Below are 17,130 nucleotides of genomic sequence, written 5' to 3' on the forward strand. Positions count from 1 at the left end.
GAGGTGATCACAAAAACTTATGTTGGTCATCCAAGCTGAAGTGAAACTGAATTCGCATGCTTTGCGCGGTTATCGTCTTGTTAGTCTCGCAAAAGAAAAAAATGTGCTGTGTGCGCACTCTAAAGGGATGCAAAGTATTTGAAGAATCAAATAACTTTCCAAGTGGAGATCGATTCAATGCATGTGCATAAAACACGTGTCGTATTATTCAGTAGTACATGGGTATAATGTTGCTTCGTGGGCAGCTCGTGCAAGCTGACGATACCGCTAGGAGTTATATGGTTCAATGTTCAAATTGAATGATAGCCGGCTCATCGACGCTGGTGGAAGGATTTTTATCGATGTTTTATGCAAAGTACATATCACCGAACAAGCTTTCTCCACCGGATCAGTTGCACCATGCCGATAGTTGCGGAAAATTTGCGATGAAAGTCGTTGTCTCGATACTTACAAAAGTTGATTATATATTATTGTTTTTATATTGTTTCATGATTATCCGAGAGTTTTTATGCAATTTAAAGGAATTTGAAGTTAAGCACGATACAATATTTGTTTACAGTATCCAATATCTAAAACGGATTAGATAAATAAAGCTTTTCTCCTTTATTTAACCATCAAATCGTACGTAATCGCGTACCAATTTATCCAGCAAGCCCAATGACGTACTTCTGAGGATATTGGACGTACTTCATAGCTTCTATAATTTTCGTGGGACAGTAAAATACTTGAACTTTTCATTTTCCCTTAACCTTACGACACATAAAAAATAATCATGTATTGTATGAATGACTACCATGTAGCTTTGTTTTGGTTCTGATTCCGAATTTTAAATGACTATTATTTTAACTTTCCCTGAAAAGCTAATGCTTTCTTCAGCGATACAAACTATGATACCATCAAATGGAGAAAGGTATCATTGCATTACTCAATGGTCAATTACAAACAATTTAGAGCATTAACTCAAGCCGTGTTTTTAATCCAATCATTGCTTAGCTTTTCTGATTTCCCACGTTTTTTTACAGATCACGTGCAGCTACATCGGAAGATTCAGGCGCACCGAGAAGCAATTACGATGAAGCTTTCGACACCGACATCAACTTTTCCGACTTGGATGACGATTCGAGCTTGTACGGTTCACAGTACTCTTTCTGCAATTGCAGTTACTGTGAGGAAGAGGCGGACCGACGAAACAGATTCGACAACACAAAAGGAAACCGGTTTTCCTTCTGCGACAGGTACGTTGCTAAAGCTCTCAGAGCAACGCGAAAGCCCACCTTGCTTGCATTTTGTGTTCCATTATACATTGGTTTCGTTAAGCTAGTCGACAAATGTAGAGTCGATAAAGCGTAAAGTATAGTTTGTGGCTATTGTAGGAGCTTTTTGACGATTGGAATCGAGCTTTTCTAGGAACATGCAACGAAATGAGTTTTGCCTTTCTCTATAGAAAGGACATTGAATTACTGGATACACTGAGCCCCGGAGATCCCTAGCCTAGTCTGTTTGAGTGAAGATGCACATTGATGAGATTTTTTTATCTGTTCAATTTTCTCGGAGATGGCTTAACCCTTTAACGCTCAAGGGAAATCGTGAAAGGGTTAACCCTATGTCTTTTGCCTCGAAGGGTTAACCCTTTCATGACCACAAGATGTGTAAGACGAAATATGTCAGTACTAGACAATATTTTAGCTATTGGGGGTGTAAATTAAGAGAATATCACCAGAAAAACATAGCAGGGTGCATAAGTTTCCTATAATTTCATGGGAAATATCTTTCTCTTATGATTCTTAGAAAAAAATAAAAGAAGTGTTGTGTTTATTAAATCGTAATTTAATTTATTGCTTTAATTGCTTTAATTATCAAAATAGTAAAAAAAAAAAGTTAGTTATGGCATTCTACGAAACGGTTTCATGTACTTGTGGACGATGCAAATAACACATTTGTTATGTGTTCTCTTTTCTATACGTCATTTTGCACAAACTTGTTTAGTGCAATAAAAATTGATAGTTCTTTTTAATTATTTGTTCAGAAACACATTAGTAATTGAAGAATGTATAACGATTTTTATATTAGGGAAATATATTTCCCTTGAGCGTTAAGGGGTTAATTGATTTCTACAATATACAGGTTACTGATCCAGTTCAAAAGAGTTGTAATATGATAGATCACGTAATCGTTAGATCGCAGTTTTCTCAATACACTTTTTTCGAAGATACCAGAACCGAATGAGCGACGAGAGCGTTTTTTTGGAGTAGAGAAAAGTTAGTTTCTGCAGAACTTGCTATAAAACAGGCATAAAACTTCTTTTTTTACGTTAACAGATTTTAATTCTGGAAATTATGATTAAAGCGTTGAATGAAGCCTAACATACTATTTTCTTCATTGACAATTGTATCATAATGCTCCACGATAGTAAGTTCTGAGTCTAAAATTTCGTCTAGGTTTCTTATAATTTAACATTTTTGTACTATTTGTTTCCAAAATATATGTCAATAGAAGGAGTCATGATTTTTCTACCAAATGATATTAAACTACATTTCTTAACGTGTAGTTGGAATAAGCTTTTATTGCACCAAAATGAATGCCTTAATACTTTAGCATCTTCAGAATTTCTTATCTTCATAAAGAGCTTCATGTCGTCTACATATACAAGCGCTTTTAGATGTTTGAGAAAGAAGGAATTGTCCTTTAAGTACAAGATAAAAAGAAGAGGGCCTAAATGTAAACCTTGGGGTACACCAGAAGTGACATTTATTGGTTTGGAGTATGTGTTTTGATGTTGTATCAGTGTGTAGGGTTTCTACATATTACGATAACAAACATTCAAAAGACACATTTTACTTCAAACAAATATTTCTACCGTAACTAAAACTAATTAGATACTAACCTGTAGAACAAATTTTGGACAACGTTTTCGTGATAAATATGCAGAAACAGTTGTTGAATAAGCGGCACAAGCTAGCAAAAGGCTCGTTATACCCATCATTAGTTTTAGCATAGGGAATCCGAAGCAAAACATAGTAACGAAGATTACCGCGATGAATAACTAATTGTAAGAGCTGTGAGAGCTCGAAACAATCGATTTGTGATTGAAGTAGATCTATCACAAAAGTAGTCTTACAAATATCGCGTCGGACAGACAGCACAAACTATCTAAGAAACCCATTTTTATACCAAAAATCGATATTATTCAATAATCTAATCTCCTTCAAGAACAATACAACCATTCCATCTCTTCTCTAATTTCTCGATATCGTGCCTATAGAAAAATATGTCTTTTGACTCGAAATAGGTTTCACGTTTAGCAATTGCTGCTCCATTTCAGTTGAATTTATTACCGGTGAGCATTTTTTTAATATACTGGGGCCAGATGTAGCCTATACGGTGGATGAGGAAGCAATTCAAAGTGTATTTCGTTCAATTTAACTATCGTTACCAACGACTTGCGAATCGGTGCATTGTTTTGGTGAAACAGTTTTTTTCTTCTTCGACATATGAGGTCGCTTTTCCTTGATTTTTACATTCAAGCCATTTAACTATGTGCATCCCAAACTACAGAAACAGCAGACTGATGCGCCTTTGGGCTTCCACTCGGATGATGATCGTTTTGATTCCGGAGTGAAGTGTTTAATCCGTAGTTTATCTATTGTCACATATCGACGCAAAAAACCTGTTTTATTACTTGTGAACATGGACAAAAAGTGCTCTGAATCATCTACATCGATTAGAACGTTCACCGTCATGGGTGTCTGTCCGACCACGTTTAAATTCAGCAAACCAATAACAAATGGGATAACACTTTAGAAGCCGTTGCTGAGCTTCATCAATAAGCAACGATAAATTAACACACGAAATCATTTTAATCCATACTTTTAAAAATGATAAAAATTGCTTTACTTAAATGGCTGTCACTTTTTTTGACTAATCGGAATGCCATTAAATTTCACACATGGCCTTTTGAAAGTCGGAACTTCATAAATGTCATATGGATAAAATAATTATTGCGCCATCTGTGACTTATTAAGATGGACGCTCTCCAATAGTTTTTATCGAGCCTGGCGTCAAGGTAAATGCGATATATTATCGGGAAAGTATTCTGGAGGTTGCTTTGAAGCCGTGGGCAGACAAACATTTCGGTGGCAGACCATGGACGTTTCAGCAGGACTCGGCACCGTCTCACAAAGCTCGAGTGAACCAAGAATGGCTGAAAAACAACGTTCCGAACTTCATCACGTCCACGCAATGGCTCTCGAATTCACCAGATGCGAATCAAATGGATTATTCTCTTTGGGCCATTTTGGAGAGCAAAGTCTGAACTAAAAGATACACCAGTCTCGAGGCGCTGAAAAAAGTTATTGTCCGCGAGTGGACCTAAATACCTGCAAGTCACATTCGGCAGCTTGCGATTCGTTTTTTGACCGTCTCAAGGCCATAGTCAAGGCAAAAGGTGGTCATATCGAGCAAAAGTGAATTGATTCTGAATTTTGTATTATTTTTACACATTTTGTACTTTGAATTAAGTAAAAGTAATTTTCCAAACTGAATTTATGGCTTTTTTAATTGGTTACACTTCGAGTGCCGGACCCTGTCTATACAGCATATAGATATTCGTCGGACTAGTCGATCTGAGTCGAATGGTATTTAATTTTAGTGGTGAGCTGGACCATTAAATCATTAAGAAAATTCGCAAGTCACGTCACTTAAATCTAAAACTATCCTCCCACATTTTGCTGTCAAGTCGATGATTTGCGAATATATAGTCTAACAATCAGCCGTAAATTCATATGGAAAAATATTTATGCTTTTCATTAGCGCACAATCTGATTAAACAGACTCATGTTAAGCAAACGTCAAATCTATGTAACTCAAAAACTGTTACTGATACACAATGATATTGAAAAATTCGAGAATTTAGAAATTAACCGAAAAAAATAAAAAGTTACCGCCAGGTCCGTACCCAGGATTTCGTTTCGGGAGGGGCCTGTAGATAAAAAAAATGAAGATTGCTTATGTACAGTGATGCCAACTTTCCCTGAAGTAAAATCCGTAGATTCGGTTTCAAGTGTACCTATATTCGTATATTTAAATTTAACAGCTTGAAGCTCTAAGCCATAAAGACAGGATTCCAAAAATGAGTGATCGGTGACGAATAGATGAACTTTAGTTATAACATTTTGTAGTATTGATTTTAACATCAGACGAAAGATAAAACATTTTCATTTTAATTAATGCTATGAATGACTCTTAGTTAGCATCGAATCATTCAAAATCTTTCTTTTAAGTGAATGTTGACAGATTTATTGGCCGTTATCAGAAAATTGCGCGATTTTAGGATTCTCCGAAGATATCTGGAGAAATAATGCGAAATCTGAACATTTCCGGAGAGATAAGGAAAAATCCGTAGATTTTAAAAAGCTCATCCGAAGATCCGTAGATCTACGGATAAATCCGTAGGGTTGGCATCGCTGCTTATGTACCTAATTCTCGGTGCGCCTTTTAGCGTTGTTTTCAACAGACACTTTTACGTTGTTCTTAACAGACAATTTTTCCAGTGGATCTTCAGCCAATTGTCGGGTTATCATGCTGTTTTCTGGCGTTTAATACTGGAAGTACGCTAGCGTTCATCAATAAGTATGAGCGGGATCCAGTGGCAGGCTATCTTTCTCATCTACGGACTCTTAACGATAGAATGCTCGCGCACTATCTCTTTCTATTCATCTAGTGTTCAATATTGAACAATAACAAAGAGCTTCCTATCTATAATATTTTGAAATCAGACATAGTGTTAGTCATTTAGACCCCTATACATGAGTAGTTTCTAAACAATTTGTGGGCATGCGAATATCAGGGGCTGGGGTCCACTAGGAGATTGATAGTACCTATTAGCTTTCTCCGGACAGTACCAGCCTAGATGTCGTGTGGAATCCGGGTTCCTGCTTCCATGTCGTAAAAGGCGACAATTGCAGGAGTTCCTTTTTTCTTTCAGTTATCAGATATTTTCAACGTTTCACTTCTGATTACTCTATTTTACTAAATTATCTTCTCATTCAACCTATTAATTTCCGTCTAGCGTGCGCAAATCCGTTGGTATTACAAAGTTAATAACAAAGATAACATCTATCGGAATATTGAATACATAGTAAAAAAATACTTGATATAAATTTTAATTTCAAACAATAAATTAATACTCGGATCAACCAATATAAACAAATTAATAATTTTAATAAATAATTAAAACAATAATGCGGAAATAATAAAGAATCAAGACGCGCGTGAAATCTGTTGACCTTCATTTGGTGATTTTTTAACAACTGTTTAGAATAAGTCAATGCAATGAATCAACTATTTTGTATAAATCATATTCACTCGTTTATTTTTGGTCGTCAAATGGTGAGATAACTAAGTCCTCACAAGTCCCTATCTCATGCCTCCCCGAGCGTCTATGATGACATTTGGTCAATAGAACGGCGTCGACTGGGTGCTATCGCCTTCTGCGTTAGTAGCAGAATGAGAGGGTGCGAAATGGCTTGAAGGTTGAAGCCCATCCTAAAGTGCAATGTTTATCATAGTATATTACAACATATAATTCTGTTGTTTATTACATCATGTATTATTATTATTATTATTTTTATTATTATTATTATTATTATTAGACGAGCGTAACTTACACTGCGACATTAACTGTTATATTGTATTATAGCATATTATTTCATAAATCATCGTCTTACACTATTTTATGTTATTATATAATATGTAGCATGGTATTATACTGCATTGCATTATATCATATTATATTGTATTAGATTATATTATATTTTATTATATTATATTATATTATATTGTATTCTACTGTATTATGTTATATTGTATTGCATTATGTTGTATTATATTATATTATATTATTGGGTTTATTATGAGTAGTACTACACGTACCTCTGCGCAAAATATAAATTTGTTTTCCTTATAAGTTATCATTTTTAAAGTTACTTTTAACTAAATATCAAGGTCGTCACAAGGTGAGCTTGGTCCTCACTGGTTCCTGTTTCATGCCTACACGTGTGTCTGTGGTGACAATTGGTCGATGAAATGCGTTGATGGCAGAATGAGAGAATGAGAAATGACATATAAATTCAAGTAATATAATATCATAGCATATCGCAACATATCATTTTATTCATTCTATTATTTATAATATATTTCATTGTACTATATTATATTGTTTTTTATTATTATATTCATTGTTATTATTATATTTATTGTTATTATTATTAATTTGTCATCAATAATAATAACATATATTATTTTTATAGATGTGGATATTATTATTGTTATTAGAAGAGAAATATTCTACTTACTGCAGTATTTCGAAGATAGAAGAGCATAACACTCTATATTAACTGTTATTTTATATATTGTTTTATAATATATTATATTATATTATGTTATATTATATTATTTTGTAATCTATTATATCATTTTATGTTATATTAATTTCATTACACTATGTTTCATTGTATTTATCAATATAAAACATTTTGCACGGGGCCGTAAAGGGGAGGGAGCATCAGGGCATCGGACGAATTGATGACTGGACGAGGGATTGTGGATAGCCAGCCCAAGTCACTTGAAGGAAACTTGTTTCCTTCTGAAGGTTTGAAATGAGTCTGACACGCCCTTCTCAAACAAACCATCAGGCGGGTTCAAGCATGTATAGCGATATGCTTCATCCATGCACTGGATATTTTGGTTGGAAGAGCATCTTTTATTCCCGCGGAATACGAGTAAGTGACTCTACTTACGTATCCGCCCAACCCTTTTTGTTCGCTTTTCGGTAACAGCTATAGTAAGAAGGTGAATGGATGAGTCATATCGGGGCTACTGTAAGTCTACCCGCATCCACTGGCAAGTCCTTGAACTGATGGTGGCTTCACTTCACATCACATCACATCACATCATATTCACTCGTTTATTTTGTATAAAGTCATTTCATTTATAAAAATTAGGGAAGTTTTTATTCTTTAAGCGATAGTATTGCAAATTTTTATTCAGTTTCCTTGAAAAAGAGCTGTGAATCAAGACTGAAGATGCAGGCCCAGGCGTTTTTAAATAGGCTTCGCATCAGGCGATCAAACCTATCGATTTGAAGGCCAATCAAACCTATCGATTTGAAAGGTCATAGGCGTCCTTTAACTCTTTAAATCGTGTACCCACTTCTTAACAAACGATTACAATTTTCCAAAGTATTCAGCAGCCACTGCATAGTTCATTTTTGGTCTTTTAGGATGAGTGCGAAGGAACACGGCCTCGAATCATCGCCATTTTGGTGTTACGGAAGATTGTTTTTTACTAAATATTTTTTCAATGCACCGAAGACCGCACAAAAAAATTAAGTCAATATCACTTACCGATCGCAAGCTATGATGGACACACTCTTGCTCAACAACATACAGTCGTCAATTTGGAACGAATAGTTAATAACGAAACGGTTCACTGCTAAGCAAGCCAATGTTATTTTCTTTTATCGAAGCAGTTAACCACTCAATTTACATCTTAAGCGACCATTACTAGTTAATACCTTAAACCACTTTGTCACACCCACGGTAGGTAGTCGGCGCCTTCATTTTTGTTTGCTGAGTAAGGTACGATTTTACAGCTATAATGCATATAACGTTACAATTAATGGCAATGTCAAGAAATTTGGGTTTAAGCAGCTGAGATAGGGTGGCGTGAGAGAATTCGATATATTTCATATCATTACTGCTTCCCTCATTGGGGCTTCTATCGGAACAGTAATCTTTAATTGATATCATATTGGGAGTTCACATCAATTCTTTCGCCAATTTTCGATTTCTGTAAAATAAGTGAACCTATGATCTGCTAGATCGGAGACTATTGCGGGTACGGCAAAATGCCCCACTTGGGCGTTTCCAAATATTTTATCACAACTTTTACGACATGAGGCCGAGCGTTGTCATGCAGCAGAATAACTTTATTATGTCTTTGTTTGTGTTCCAGCCGTTCTTCTCGTATTGCACGGCTCAAACGCATCAGTTGCAGCCTATACCGATCGTTCGTTATAGTATCACCTGGTTGTAGCAGCTCATAGTACGCTACAACCTTTCGGTACCACCAGATGCACAATATGACCTTCGAACCATGAATATTCGGCTTTGGTGTTGATGTTGATGTCGAAGCAATATGAACTGAATATTAATAACAGATGTTGAACCTCTTGAACCTATCGACATCTGCTGTTACTGTTCAATATTCATAACAGCCAGAGGTCTTTTGAAAATAGACCGAACTAATCTGTACTCCCAATATTTCATATAATCCGTCATGTGTGACTGTTGTTTTCGGATAACGAACTAGAAGCTCAAGGTATCATATTTGGAACAAAATTTCACTATGTGGAATTAAGAACACTGCAACAGTTCTGTCTAAAATGCATTTTATTTATTATTTGTTTTGTGTTTCATACAATGTTGATTTTATATTTTAAGTGATTTGGCCCTACATATTCTAAAATAGACAGTATTAGTTATATATGGTGCTTGTACTGTTGTCTGTTTATGGAAATTGGAGTTCGTGTCATAACACATTGTTTATCTTAAACGTTATCGGTTTTGCTTTACTTTGATGTGTGCCTTACACAAATACATTGAAGTAGAGGCTTGGGTTTTAAGTTATTTGCTCTTCAAAGAGATATTACTTTTAGACAACTTGAAAATATGCAGTGCGATACTAATTTGTAATGAACTTGAATTCGAATGCTAAAACATTTCTAAATCAAACACTTGCTGAGATTGAGAGTATTTCGCAATCGCAACACGAAATAAATTTTGGAATTTAATTTGTTACTGCTTTTTCATGCTTGCAATCAATTAATTCATATTTTAAGTAAACAAGTTTACGACCGGAATGTATAACTTAACTCGAACAATTAATTAAATTTTCAGTCCCTTTTATTATTGGGGTAGCAAGATTTATTAGCATTTTATAATCCAATCCAATACGCTGTAAGTTCAAGTCTCTCGAAACGGTACTACAATTAAGGGGCCAAACGGTGGCAATTGTCGTTGTACATCATTTCAGCACTGGATCATTGGAGAGAGGGAATAAACAGAAGAAACCCGATTCCCCTCGCGGTAGCAGCACAATGGCGAGGGAGTGTGAGAGTGATATTTTACAACCTGTGAATGATAGCAGGGCGGAATAGTTTCTGGCAGTAAAAACATTTCTAATTTCTTGCCACTGAATTGAATTTTAATAAAATCACTCAGTGCCGAAGCAATACGATCTCCGTGGGGCCGATGGAAAAATGCGAAAGGAAAACCACAACACAAACTTTGACTTGATTTTCATTCGTTAATTAGTATCCGCTCCATAATTGTTTTCCATTTCTTGTTTTCCCGCCGAAGCAAACGTGTGAACTTTGACTGATTGTTTTTGTTTTGTTCGGAAAGGTGATGTTCGCCACACGTTTCAGGGAAGATGTTTTCTGCCTTATAATTATGATTGTTTTATGGCCATTCGACAGCTGCATTGGTGTTCACATATGCATTTAGAGTATAGCGAGAATGTAGCTCATTTCTGTGACCGTCTTTTATTTCGGCTTATGTCTGGATTTGGATTCATAAAAATGCTCAAAACTTGTTTCTTTACTTTCACTTCATTTTAAAGATAGGTTGGTTTTTATCTGGCACATAATTTTCAAAACAGTTCAACCTACTGCTTGTAATAACGTAAATCTAAACTTGAAGTCCAGGTATTTTCCTGAATGAATCTTCAATCACTTACTGTTTTACTACACATTTTTTCTCACTCTACGTGTAGCATGATAAAAGTTTGCTAATATAATAATATCTGACTCAAAAAAACTCTATCCCGGAACAGTTTTGTTGAGCTAAAACGATCAAGCCATCAAAATATCAGTTTTACCGTATAACTTTATTTACATTTAATTTTCTATTTACAAAGATTTTCAAAACAACTTATGGTCACCTGATTATGATTTTCAAAACAACTTATTCGGTAATAACTCGCATAATCTCTGTAAAATAAAGTGAATTGACCAAATAATTTATTATTTATTATGATTAGCGATATTGAATGAGTTGTATCTAAAACTACAAGAAAAGAAGAACCTATTCTATGTTTCCTTGAAAGATTTGGTTTGTTCCGAAGAAAAATGTATTACTATTTCAGAAAACATTAAGCGTTGAAATTATTTCGCTTTCAATTACTGAAGCAATATTGCTACAAAACCAATGTTGACAGTACAGTTAGAGAAATTCTTATACTTCATTTATTAAATTTTTTGTCGTTCTCATATAGACAGGTTATACAATCACTGTGAAAATCGACCTCTGTTACGTATAGTACCGACCGTTCTGTCTGTAAAGGGAAAGATGGCGCGAACCTTACCAACTAACACTTTTGCGCCATCCGCGATAAGCAGATGTGTTAGCGGATTTTGACTTAATTTGCCCGGACTCTAATCCCAGGGGGGGGGGGGATATTTGGCTTGCACTAATTTTTGGAAATGCAATACCGTGGAAAGTTTCATTGAAACCGAAGGAAAATATCTAGAAACTACGAGAGCTAAGAAACAAAGCAAATACAAAAAGACTTACCCACGATGGCATTTCACCAGAGTTATACACGCTAGAGTCAGATTTTTGCCACACCGAGGATGAAAAAACGAAGCACCGCACAAAGAGGAAAGCGCACTTCTTCTCAGTGTCGAATAGACAGTATTTGAGTGTGTGCTTGTGGTTAAAGCAGCTGGCGCGAGTGAAACACATTCTCTTCGCATGAATCGCTCACACGCGCTCTCGTCTAAATACACCCAAGTGACCAATGGCGCGTGATTGTGAGCGAACACTTCTGTGAACTTCAATTAATAGAGAGTAGATCTGGCCTTGCTATGAAAAATTTGCAAGGAAAACCGAAAATTTTACGATAAATTGTTTTATTTTGCTGATTTTGCGTGTCCACGCTTCATCTACGAAAACCATACAGCAGAGTGCTCACCGGCGTGTACACCTCTGTGAAAGTATCTGCATCCTCCTCAGAGAATTTATTAGCTAATGCTCTAGCACTTTGGTGCGATTCAGTGGAAGAGGTAAAAGGAAATAAACAAACGCACTCATGATGTGTGCACACTTACACAACAGTGGTGTATAAATGTGAAAGAGTTGAAGTTGACAGTGCGAGGGGAGAAATTTTGCTTGCTCTTCGTCACACAGAGGAGATAGACATCTCTGCGGCCACGGATCGCCAAACACATCTTCAAGCGATCTCGACGCGATTTCTTCGGCCACTAGCTACGGCCAGGATCCAGAGCTAGGTGGTAATCTGCTTCTGAGGTCGACCTTTTTCACACACTTCACTCACGGACCGAAACAAGCTCGAATTATACGGTTTCCACCATTTATCTCCGAAATTATCTTTAGCCAGAACGACGGCCACGCAATCCAATCAAATAAAACCGATACCCTTCGCACGGTAGGATATTCCGACAGTATCGACTGTTCAGTTCAATGGTTCGATTGTAAGAGAGCGATTCCAAGCTTTTCTCAGTCACAGAAAACTTTTTAGTCTTTCTCCTAATAGCTGTAACCTAAGAAACGCATGTCAAGCGGCGTGAAAATAGACATTTTCTTGCACTTTTAAGCTCGATTCAGAATTCGACGTACAGTGAACGAGCCGTTTCATACCCACAATGAATCCAGCCCTCGCGTGCTTCAGTACCCCTCCGATAAATACAATGAACCGTCCACGATGTTAAAAGTTTGTTCTACGCAATTTCAGTTGCAACGCAACACCTCTTAACCGAGGCCCGGAGGGACGAATGTCATATACCATTCCACTCAGCTCGACGAACTGAGCAAATGTCTGTGTGTGTATGTATGATTTTCACAAACTTAGATTCAAATGAAAGGTATCTTGGTCCCATAGGGTGCTACGCGACTTTTACCCGGATCGGACTTCCGGTTCGGAAGTAACGGGGTAAAATGAGTAAAAAAATGAAGAAAAAGTGCACTCAAGTTTCTCAGACCACACCGATTTTCTTCAACAAAGATTTAAATTGAAGGTCTTGTAGTCTTCTAGGTTGCTATTAAATTTCATCTGGATCCGACTTCCGGTTCGGGAGTTATGGAGTAAAATGTGCAAAATGAACTAAAAACGTGCAATCAATTTTTTCAGAGACGTACAGCTCATCGAATTTTTATAAAATTAGATTCAAATGAAAGATCTCACGGTGCCATACGGAATTCCTGTATTTCATCCGGATGCGACTTCTGGTTCCGGAGTTATAGGGTAGAGTGTGTTAAATATTGTACACCGTCACTTAAACCGGTGAAACCAAATACCCAAAAACAATTCTAAACTGGTCTCAAAACTACACAAATCAATAGCCATTATCAGTAGGCAGCTAAACAAACCAATTCTGGCTATCCTGGCTCCCGGTTTTCAAATAACGACGGGAGATGCTCAAAAGTGGATCTCAATCACTTTTCACAGAAATTTCAGAACCGGTATTTCCAATCTTAGGGTAAAATGAAAGGTTAGGTCTTATTGTCTTACCAAAAATTACTGCATATGTTCGAATTAAAAAAAAATTTGTGGCTCCTTTGAAGCTTCCAAACTTCAATATATTGTAGTTTTTGACCCTTCCGGTCACTGGGGATCAGTGTTGGGAAAATCATGATCAGAAAAAGTTCATTCCAGTATCACTCGTGAAAGAATCAGTTCAAAAGATTTTCTAAAAAATCACTTCCGATATTCTAATTTATGAAACAAGCATCAACAAAACTCAGAATCTCGAAGTTCACAAGTGATATTTTGTGTCAGCGAAACTTAATGATCGGTTGAGCTGTTTCAGAGAAAATTGAATGAACACTTTTTCTTTAATTTTCACATATTACTCTGTAACTCCGGAACCGGAAGTCGGATCCGGATGAATTTCAGGAATTCCGTATGGGCCCATGAGACCTATCATTTGAATTTAAGCTTGTCAAAATCGGTTCAGCCATCTCCGAGAAAACCTAGTGAGATTATTTGACACATACACACACATACACACACAGACATTGCTCATCTCGATGAACTGAGTCGAATGGTATATGACACTCGGCACTCCGGGCCAATTTTCACTAGTCGGTTTTTCAAGTGATTGCTTAACCCTTCTATATGAGAAAGGCAAAAACTTCACTTTTGCGATCCTTAAGGAACGCCGAGAGTTATCAATGTTTTACTTTATTTTCCGACATTTTTTCAGATTCAATCTGCAACATTACTTTCACGATCTAACCGAAATTAAGAAATTATAATCTTTTTTGAGAGAAGCCTTCTAGATCTAATTATGCCAAAAATGGTCCTATCAGTCGAGTGAGGCGTTGTTGCAATAAAAATCTTTATATTTTCGATTTCAGTACGTCAATAAATCAGTTGAAATTGTAGCTTAATCGTAACGTAACACAATATTTATTTATAAACGTATAGTTTGTAAATAAATATTGTGAACAATTGTGATTAGTATGCACTTGCTTGACGAATTAATAAATAAATAACATGCCACACATTTGGTCATCTGAACTATTTCGATGAAATATAGATTTGTAGTCAAACGGTTGTGAAAAGATCGTAAATTTTTATGATAACAGTTGAATCCCCAAAATATTCCTAACGTAGAAGTTTCACGAATGCAGAGTATAGGAAGAAATCAGATAATATGAAACTATTTCAAGTAATATCTTTCTCTCTCAACAAGCTACATTACTTAATAAAAATGGTTTCATTGTACTGAACAGGCGTAGCCTTAAGAATGCTACACCGCTTCTCGCCTACAAATAAGCAGGTTGTTGGAAGTAAGACAACATTTGTTAATCAACATTAAACTTCTCTACCACCAAAATTATGCAGGAATGAAACAGTAGGTCCATTTTCTTCTAACGATTGCACCTGATTGCGGACCCCTACACGGTTTTAATTACTCCGTCGACCGCTGCGATCATGGACGTCTCATTCAAGATTCGTATCGTGTGCGGTCGTTGGCTTGAGCTACCGAGCGCGTCCGCACATCAGTATCAGACGAATCACCGTGATTGTGTGGAACCAGCTGCGGGATACAGTTACATTTTCCCGGTGTCATCAACCACGAGGGACCGAGGGAAGCCCGCCGCGTAAGTCCTAAAAATGTTAACTACGTTTCGTTTGGAGTTCGGGAACCGGCAAACTAAATGCGTCTGGAGTGTGATCGTTATGAAAGGTAAACTGTGATAGGAGTTTCGCCTTGATTGATTACTTCCGTTGTGGCTTTCAAAGTTGGGCTCTGTTGTGTATCTTACGATGCGAAAGATTCATTAGTGGTTTATCGTCATCTGTTCATTTGACACTCGGAAATAGTTTCATCAAGAAATCAGAGATTCAAGAATCAAGGTTTAGGCAATTTTGAGGACCAGGCGAAAGCATTTAAGAATTATTTAGCTTGTGTTTCAAAATATGTACAAAAAATGCCATTTTTCTGCAAAAGTCTTCATTAGATCAATCATTGTTAATTGGACATCACTGCAATTAAGACTTGCATGCATGAAGTCACGTGTTTAGCATTGAAACCATTATCAGCCCGAAAAACATCGCCCTTATTTTTGTTTCAATATTTATCAAATACGCTCTGTTTGCGAAACATATTTTATTCATGAGATTAAACACTGAACCTCAACCTTGCCATTAGAGTGTTTAGGAAATAACGAGCCTTGTTTCTAATTGTTTCAAGCGATATAAACACTAAAACAATAAATAGTTTTTGGAAAAAACTAACCTCCTTCGAAAATATTTTATTTTTCCATTGCCATCAAAACGGTTTAATAATAAATCATTAACAGTAGTAAGATGTTGAAACCTGTACCGTGATGAATTGGTAGGTAATAGCGCCATTTTACGGCAAGTTTGTGCGTGCGGTGGCGCTCATTCTCACGTGGTTCAAACTTGGATTCACTCTCTCACTCACGCTTTTTTTACCGATCCGATGTTTTACTAACCCTTGTTGTGATGAATCGAGCCCCTACTACATTATTAAGATTTTGAAGTTGGGATCGTTTTAAGGATCAAATGTAAACCAAGTATAGTAATTTGTGTATTACGTACTTTACATTAAGTATGTATGTCATAGATCTATTCCAAATACCACAAAAATGTAGATTGTAATAATGCATGAATAAACAAGTCATAAAGACTGTCCCAGAAAGTATGAACGCAACCAAAACCCGCTGCCATTTCGCAATGGTTCAGAGTCTGTCAATTTTAATGGCTGCGTGCAGTTGTTACACTCTTCTCTAACCACTTGTGCAGTTGTTTATTCGTTTTCATTAGTTTGTTTCGAAATGCGTGGACTTTCAGCAGAACAACTTCGAAAAATTGTGTACAAATGGTGCACAGAACTCGGACTGTCACTGAGAAAGATAGCAAAAATGGAAGGAGTAAGTGAAAAAGCCGTGCGAAAGGCAATCAGGAAGTTCGGTGAGGATAACACCTTTGAGGATAAACCGGAAACGGGTCGTAAAAAAGGTCCTGCCAACCCTCAGTTGGATAAACGTATACTGAAGGCGTTCGAGCAAAAGAAGAAGTTTCAGTTCGGGATGTGGGCAAATGTTCTTCGTGCTAAAGAACGTTTGAATCTTCGAACCTATAAGAAGCAGAAACAACCAAAACGTAGTCCGAAACAAGAAGCATCGATCAGACCGAGGGTTCGAAAACTGTACAATACGATTCTTGCTAAAAATTTGAACTGCATAATCATGGACGACGAAACCTACGTGAAATTCGACAACAAATCCTTGCCGGGACCACAAAATTATACGGTGCGAGAAGGGCAAGTGTTAAACCAGTCCGAGATATCGATTGAAGTCGAAAAGTTTGGTAAGAAAGCTATGGTCTGGCAAGCAATTTGTAGCTGCGGTAAGATTTCGAAACCCTTCATCACCACTGCTTCAATGAACAGCGAAATATACATCAAGGAATGTTTACAAAAACGACTTCTACCCATGATTCGAAGCCACAAGGAACCTGTTGTCTTCTGGCCAGATATTGCTTCTTGCCACTACTCGAAATCAACGGTAGAATGGT

At 36.6% G+C, this 17,130-nt stretch overlaps 1 protein-coding gene across 1 annotated transcript in view; it reads left to right on the forward strand.

Moving 5' to 3' along the window:
* LOC131437178 (uncharacterized) overlaps positions 1–17,130 on the forward strand; it is a 213,673-nt gene that overhangs the window by 56,546 nt on the left and 139,997 nt on the right. The window contains exon 3 of the mRNA XM_058606349.1: positions 1,023–1,235. Coding sequence (XP_058462332.1) covers positions 1,023–1,235 — 213 coding nt within the window. The remainder of the gene's footprint in view (positions 1–1,022; positions 1,236–17,130) is intronic.

The sequence above is a fragment of the Malaya genurostris genome, chromosome 3, assembly GCF_030247185.1.
Source record: "Malaya genurostris strain Urasoe2022 chromosome 3, Malgen_1.1, whole genome shotgun sequence".
Lineage (NCBI taxonomy): Eukaryota > Metazoa > Arthropoda > Insecta > Diptera > Culicidae > Malaya > Malaya genurostris.